The sequence below is a fragment of the Corythoichthys intestinalis genome, chromosome 10 (assembly GCF_030265065.1).
Source record: "Corythoichthys intestinalis isolate RoL2023-P3 chromosome 10, ASM3026506v1, whole genome shotgun sequence".
Lineage (NCBI taxonomy): Eukaryota > Metazoa > Chordata > Actinopteri > Syngnathiformes > Syngnathidae > Corythoichthys > Corythoichthys intestinalis.
This window is the reverse complement of record NC_080404.1, coordinates 17,421,870-17,429,930: the sequence shown is the minus strand read 5'-3', so window position 1 is coordinate 17,429,930 and position 8,061 is coordinate 17,421,870. Positions and strand designations below refer to the sequence as shown.

The following is an 8,061-nucleotide window of genomic DNA, read 5'->3' as shown; positions in this document are numbered from 1 at the left end:
ATATTTCTGGATTAGGAATTTATGCCATTGCCAATGTAAACTTTTCAAAACATCAATTGGTAACACTTAATAATAACTATCTGTTATAACTAGTTAATACATCATTCGTAAACTGTTAATAAAGGATTTGTTGTTGACTTGTTAAGTATTTGTTAACAGTTTGCTGTGCTGTGACGTATGAACATTAAATGCCCCTCATCAATTCACTTTATACTGTGTTTAGCACAAAAGCGTGGCCAAATCATACCTTAGGGTTTAAACCCAAACTCATGGGTTTTTACTATACTGTTATATTTTGTTGTTCTGCCATCTGACGGCTCAATATGTGTTTTTCTATGCATTAAACCAAATGTTCAACATTTCATCTGTGGTGTTTTTGTGGTAAAGTAGGTGTGGTTCTTGCGTAAAATACAGCACACAATAAAGGCCTATGGGTGGAACAATCTTGAGGTACAAAAATTTGATATTTTAAATAACCCATCAAATTTCAGTACCTTGAACTTGTTCAACATTTTTGCTTGTCTTCAAAGTAGATAGTTAGCAAACTATTAATAACTGATCTGTAAAGAGAAAGTTAACATATTAAGTATTAGTTAGGACGTTATTCTCAAGTAGTACTTATTCCTCATTTGCTAAAAATTAAGAAATGATAAATAGTTGCAACTTTCGAATAACATCCTAATAACATAAATAAACTATCAACTGATACTTAATAAGTCATCTGTTAGTTATATACCATTTACAAGCTAATAGTAACTAATTCATAAGGTGTAGGTAAAAATATTGACATACAACTTACAAGTCATTCATTTTTTCATCAGTTTATTTATGATATATTAGAAATCTATAAAGAATCATTTATAATGCTTAACAAACTGTTAACAAACACTTAACAAATCAAATAATTTATTAACAGTTTACTAATGATCTATTAACTAGTTATAATGGATAGTTATTATAAATTGTTATACTTTTGTATTTTTGTCAAAACTCCTATTCACATCACTTCCTATGCCATTTATTCTAATAAAGTTCACAGGTAGAGGGAGCCTACCTAAGCTAGCGTGAGGGGTGTGGGGGATCAAAACACAGATATAATCTTTTCATAGAATCCTCCATTGTGGGTGGTGTGGCAAAATGGGTCTTAGTGTTGGTGCTGGATGACTTATCATGCAGCAGACAGCAGGACTAGGCATGTGGAACGGGGGTCATAGGGGCTGTACAGCAAAGCATCCGCCAGCCCATATTCTCACCTGTTTCCAAACACACTGCTAAGGTCCCAATAACTGACACACCAGGAAACGAAACACTGTCTTGGTATAATAATAATACCATCACGTCCAAACAAGAAAACAGAATTTCACTTCAAATGATTCAAAACTGTAGTAAGCAACAAAACAATAATGTAAATCTCTAGGCAGAACCCAACAGAATTATTTTTTAAAACCTATTGTAGCCTTGTAAATTTTGAAAATAAATGTACTGTATAGTCTGTGTTTGCACTTTACATCTCTTTGAAAGAGGCGTCCACATTATGCTGCTTAACATATCAAAGGACACTGATTAGATTCTGTATTTCAAGTGCTCACCTGGCACACAATGTACGAACGGTTTCTCTCCTTTCCATAGCAACCCATTTTGCAAATGAGTGTTTGCATTGCCTCATTTTCCAAAACATATTTCATCCAAAGTGCAGGGTTGTGATTTTACACAGCTATCTGATAAGATGGTATGAAACCAGTGGATTGTTCGGTAGCTATTATCATGGAAAGTCCAGGAATGAACTGCGAGAAAGGTCAGAGTTGTTGCTTCCCCAGGAGAACCCGGCATCTTTTTCATAGGGTCTTCTTCTGTTGCTCCTGTTTGCAAAATGGAGAGGAGGATCATTTACAGGAACAGGAGAAGAAAAATGAGGAACCTTTACAAGTGTGTGATAAGGATACTATCCACATTACTGTGGAGGATCTGGGAATAGTTAATACCAGTTTTTGTCTATCTGACGAACAGCCTGTGTCCCCAAGAAACAAAATGGGACGCTCTGCTAGCTCTGTGTCGACCTGTCCGAGGGCTCTGATGAAGAAACGAGTACAGCATTTGTCTTCGCTACCTCTTCAGCCTCAAGCAAGACAGATCTGCTCTTCCAGCAGTTGGGAAGAAATTGGAGATGACGATGAAGAGGAACACTTCCTCTTTGGAAGTGGTGATAACAGCACTCCAGCTTCTGGGAGCCTCTTGGCGCATTGCGAGATCAACTTGATTCCACCCACTCCATCTGATGTTATCGAGGATGATCAGTTCTTTGATATAAATTCTGAAGAAAGCATGGTTTACATTGCAGAGAGTAGAGGTAGCTGTCATGCTCGTGACTATGAGGAGAATATGGAGGCAGAAGAAGCAACGCTTGAATTGACAGACACTGAGAATATTGTTGATAAAGCAACGGATTCTGAAGAGGGCAATAGTGATCAGTTGCCAGAAGAAAGGGAGACAATTAAAGATGAGGATGAAGAAAAACCAAAAGCGATGTTGTCTCGTGTTTATCAGGTGGATCCCGTTCCTGTACTTCAGCACAAACGTGAGTTTAGGAATAGAGAAAATAATCTAGCTCCTTGTTTTTTGTAAATATGCAGCAATGGCAGATTTTGCTAAAACACAGAGCAGGGATGTAAAACCAGAGCATTTTGAATTAGTATTTAAAGCTTAGCAAATTAAACCTTAACATTCGGGGGGGGGATATTTATACAATAGTACCTCTACTTATAAAGGTCTTTTCATTAGGAATTTTCAGGTTAGGACACACCTCAACATTAAAATATTGCCTCTTGTTACGACAGAAATTTCAGGATACGAAAGGCAAAAATACAGTATGGGCTGCTACTCTCAGAGTTTATTGAACATAACATATTTAAAGCTGCTCTGCCATTGGCTATTGCCAAGCATCTTCCTGGCATCCAATTGGCTAAGAGGGACCTCTACTGTATGTGTATGTATTTATCCCAACGTCTTCTTCATTCGCCCATCGTGTTGCGACAGCTTTACCTGAGTGCATTAACTTTTATTTTTTATTTTTTGTTTTTTTACATTATGCAAAACTCTTATTTTATTATTATTGTGCAATAATCTAATAGTAACATGTATTTGTCACATATTTGGATTCAGTTCTATGCTTCATAAAAGATTTACACTGCTGGACAAACGTATTGGCACCCCTGCAATTCGGTCAGATAATGCTCAATTTCCCCCAACCCAATTACAAATGTTTTAGTGGTAATATCTTCATTTATTTTGCTTGCAATGAAAAACCACAATAGAGAATGAAAATAATAATTTTACACAAACCTCCAAAAATGGTATTGGCACCCTCAACCTAATACTTGGTAGCACAACCTTTAGACAAAATAACTGCAACCAACCGCTTCCGGTATCCATCAATGAGTTTCTTACAATGCTCTGCTGGAATTTTAGACCATTCTTCTTTGGCCAACTGCTCCAGGTATCTGAGATTTGAAGGGTGCCTTCTCCAAACTGCCATTTTCAGATCTCTCCACGTGTGTTCTATGGGATTCATTGCTGGCCATTTTATGAGTCTCCAGTGCTTTCTGTCAAACCATTTTCTAGTGCATTTTGAAGTGTGTTTTGGGTCATTGTTCTGTTGGAAGACCCATGACCTCTGAGGGAGACCCTGCTTTCTATCGCTGGGCCCTACATTATGCTACAAATGTTGTTGGTAGTCTTCAGACATCATAATGCCATGCACACGGTCACGTAGTCCAGTGCCAGAGGCAGCAAAGCAACCCCAAAACATCACAGAACCTCCGCCATGTTTGACTGTGAGGACCGTGTTCTGTTCTTTGAAGGCCTCGTTTTTTTTCTTGTCAACTTTACTGTATGTTGATGCCTTTTCCCAAAAAGCTCTACTTTTGTCTCATCTGACCAGAGGATATTCTTCCAAAACATTTTTGGCTTTCTCAGGTAAGTTTTGGCAAACTCCATCCTGGCTTTTTTATGTCTCTGGGTCAGATGTGGGGTCTTCCTGGGTATCCTACCATAGAGTCCCTTTTCATTCAAACACCAACAGATAGTACGGATTGACACTGTTGTACCCTCGGACTACAGGACAGCTTGAATTTGTTTGGATGTTAGTCGAGGTTCTTTATCCTCCATCCACACAATCTTTCGTTGAAATCTCTCGTCATTGTTTCTTTTCCGTCCAAATCTGGGGAGGTTAGTCACAGTGCCATGGGCTTTACACTTATTGATGACACTGCGCACGGTAGACACAGGAACATTGAGGTCTTTGGAGATATACTTGTAGCCTGGAGATTGCCCATGCTTCCTCAAAATTTTGTTTCTCAAGTCCTCATACAATTCTTTGGTCTTCTTTCTTTTCTCCACGCTAAATGTGGTGCACACAATGACACAGGACAGAGGTTCAGTCAACTTTAATCCATTTTATCTGGCTGCAAGTGTGATTTAGTTATTGCCACCACCTGTTATGTGCCACAGGTAAGTAACAAGTGTTGTTAATTACACAAATTAGGGAAGCATCACATGATTTTTCAAAGGGTACCAATACGTTTATCCGGCCCATTTTTGGAGTTTTGTGTAAAATGATAATTTAAAAAAAATTCATTTCTCTTATGTGTTTTTTCATTGCAAGCAAAATACATGAAGATATTTCTACCAAAGCATTTGTAGTTGCAATCATTTTCTGGGAGAAATTGAGCATTATCTGACAGAATTGCAGGGGTGCTAATACTTTCGGCCAGCAATGTACGTCTGAATTTTGGAGGGCTTGGAATGGGTTAGGGCATTTACATGAAAACGTCTCTACTTACGGAATTCTCTCTTTACGACACTACTTTCAAAACCAATTTCGTAAGTAGATGTACTACTCTAGTAGAAAAATGTAGCCACTTGTGATTGACACTTCGAATGATGTTCAGCATTGTGGTTGTTTGCAGCCATGCTCCCATAGTGGGAGGGGTAATACAGTTCTTTACACCTTCATGGCTGATTTTGTTGGTATGCCATCTTATGCAAAAAAAACCCTACTTCCAGATACGTTTTCATTCATTCATTCATTCATTCATTCATTCATTCATTCATTCATTCATTCATCCATTCATCCATTCATCCATTTATTCATTCATTCCAGTAAGAATTAAACCATTCACTCTTTCTATAGATCCGTATAAAGTAGCATTTTGTCAACTCTCAGTGAGAAATTCACAGAATGAATTTCACTGTCAGACGCTAATGCTAATTGAAATGAGAGTTGTTCAGCCTTGCTAAGGGAAAATAGAAATATAAAAGCACCAGATTCTAAGCTTCTTTGTTCTATGTACAGAGTTACTAGCAGATGTCATGTAGCAGATGGTGGAAAGGCTGAGGTTACAACCATTAGAGACTTGACATGAAGATCGATTCTCTGAAGAACATAACCAATAATAATATTAGTGATAGGAGTAGTGGGTTTCATTCAAAGATTAAATTTCTGTCATCTTTCTATGTTTCAGGTAACTTCAATACTGGAATAAAACTTTTGCCTTTTACTGAGCTCAACTTGGGTGAGTTTTTCTTTAGACACATGTACTAAGTAAGTATTTGTATTCAAATTTAAAAGGTCTGTTTCCATTTGGAAGGAGAGAGGCGAGGTAAACGGCACCAGATGATGGTCGACATCATCCAGCTGTTGAGCTGCGTTCCCCATTCAGATGAAATTGCAGTCATTATGAGACATCGCTACAGTGCCTCGAACGCCTCCTTTGGGACTTGCCGAAGTTCCCCTTTGTTTGAATCCCATTTTAGCTATTGTGTGCGTAGTCCCAGTGCTTGGCTTAAACGACGGTTCCCAGGTTTTGAGTTCCTGTGACTCAGCATGCTCTCCTCCCTGGGTTGTCACTCAACAAGCGCTTTCTTTTCTCTCAAATCAGCCGAGGGCAAAAATACTGAAAGAGAGCCATCACATACATCCGCTAAATGGGATTCTGCATAATTAGTCGCTTGCGTTGCACCGACTGCAGAGAAATGTAAGCGCTTCCCTAAAATGTCATTTTATTAACTCTTGGGCTACCATTTCCATTAGTATAATGTACTGTATATTTGCTGTTTATAATATACTGTAGTATATATATTGTCGTTACAATGTGCCGGAAGGATTATGCAAAAATTCCTGAAATTATATGCATGAAAGCAATAATTGATTTGACATGATTCAGGTACATACTGAACGTATCCATGTATGAGCTTGTAAAATTGGGCGCTGATTCAAGTCAGGTTGTTATGTCTGCCATTTATCGTAAGCATTAGAATGTCTTGCCTGGCTCATACAACTGATTGACTAATGCGTCTGTGTGTACGAGCATTAAGCAAGGATGCACTGTTGTTGCTAGCCACTTTGAGGTGTGAGAGTTCACTCGATCTTTGACGTGTCCTGATGCAGCTTCCTTAGGCTGGGAACAACGTCCATCTTTCCTCAGCAGCTAATTTCACCCTATAAGGCAACAGCAACCTCTGTCGTTAAGCCAGCCCAAAATGTTCTGTCCTCTTGTTATACTTGGACTCAGTGAAGTTAGAGACTTTGTGAAGTCTGTGCCCAACTGTGGTAGGGCTGTGGGTGTACAGCTATCCTCCATTAGTTGCTTCATCATTTTGCAATTCTTGGCTAAACCATGTCACAGAACAAGATAAGAAAGGGCGTTTCACAAATTTCAAGGTCATCCAGGTGATGAAGACAGTGTCAGTAAACTTGCCCCACTTCTCCTCTTCCTGATGTCTCTCCTGGAACCGCAACAGATTCCTTTGCTGACACACATAAACCCGTTAACTCTCTTATCTGATGCTAACCGGATCTCCGATCTACGTCAAACTAATCTTTCAGAACAACCTGGAATGGAAAACATGAGCTCCATAAATTAGTGTGGTTTATTTGTCGTGTAAACAATTCAGAAGGCTACTATTCTTGACATTGTAAAAGTTGGATTTGCACCTTCTTAATAAGGAAAAATAATTAATTATATTTGACAATATTCACACATCTGTTCATTGAGTGTTTTGTGGATAAAGCCCCAAAAAATCCTTTAAGAACATATCAAATTTGTCAGAAAATACAGGTTAAAATCCGAATTGTACTGCTTCATTCCAGTTCAGCGTTTTGCTCGAATGAGTCTTTATGCTTGGGATAAAAATCATATTCTTGGTTTGTTATGATTGCAGATAAAAATGGAACTTGCTTGCTGACCAAGAATGTGCATTTCTCTGGGAAGGAATTTGAGTTGTCAAAAAAAGCACGTCATCAACTCGTAGATGTTGTGCTTGACTTGTTGCCAAGCAACTCCAATATGCCATGTCTATCAGTGACAATCCATTTTCAACAAACATCTGTGACAACATGTAAAAAATGATTATAAATCCAGAATAAAAAATTAAATTAAAAGCTATTTTCCCATGAGTTAACAAAGTGATATCCCACTAACCAGAATGCGTTCATCAGGGGCGCCATTAGGTTTTAAGAACAGTTACACAGGATGTAAGTGAACGTAGCTTACAAGCACAAAACTTCACAAAAAAAAAACAAACAAACAAATATATATATATACAGTGGGGAGAACAGGTATTTGATACACTGCCAATGGGTTTTCCCATTGACAGTGTATCAAATACTTGTTCTCCCCACTGTGTATATATATATATATATATATATATATATATATATATATATATATATATATATATATATATATATATAGAGAGAGAGAGAGAGAGAGAGAGAGAGAGAGAGAGAGAGAGAGAGAGAGAGAGAGGTGCACATATTTTTTTTGCCCAGGTTCTCAGAGGAGGACCTGGAGATGTGACTTGGTCCTCATTGAGCTTGAGAGCCGACCCGCCTGATGCGATAAAATTATGACAAGCTTTACTTAGTGCCAATTAACTTTAATTAATTACATTAACAATTAATGCTTGATTAACATCAAATGGCACAACAAAATTGCCATTACTTTAAAGTGAAATGTAAAGAAATAAACATTAAAAAAACAATTCAAAATAAAGGGCATTATG

At 37.9% G+C, this 8,061-nt stretch overlaps 1 protein-coding gene across 1 annotated transcript in view; it reads left to right on the top strand.

The window, feature by feature from the left end:
• Nucleotides 1-1,764: 1,764 nt before the first annotated feature.
• Nucleotides 1,765-8,061, top strand: part of LOC130923249 (uncharacterized) — a 41,227-nt gene continuing 34,930 nt past the window's right edge. Inside the window, exons 1-2 of the mRNA XM_057848796.1 lie at nucleotides 1,765-2,575; nucleotides 5,520-5,570. Of these exons, the coding sequence (XP_057704779.1) occupies nucleotides 1,765-2,575; nucleotides 5,520-5,570 (862 nt within the window). The remainder of the gene's footprint in view (nucleotides 2,576-5,519; nucleotides 5,571-8,061) is intronic.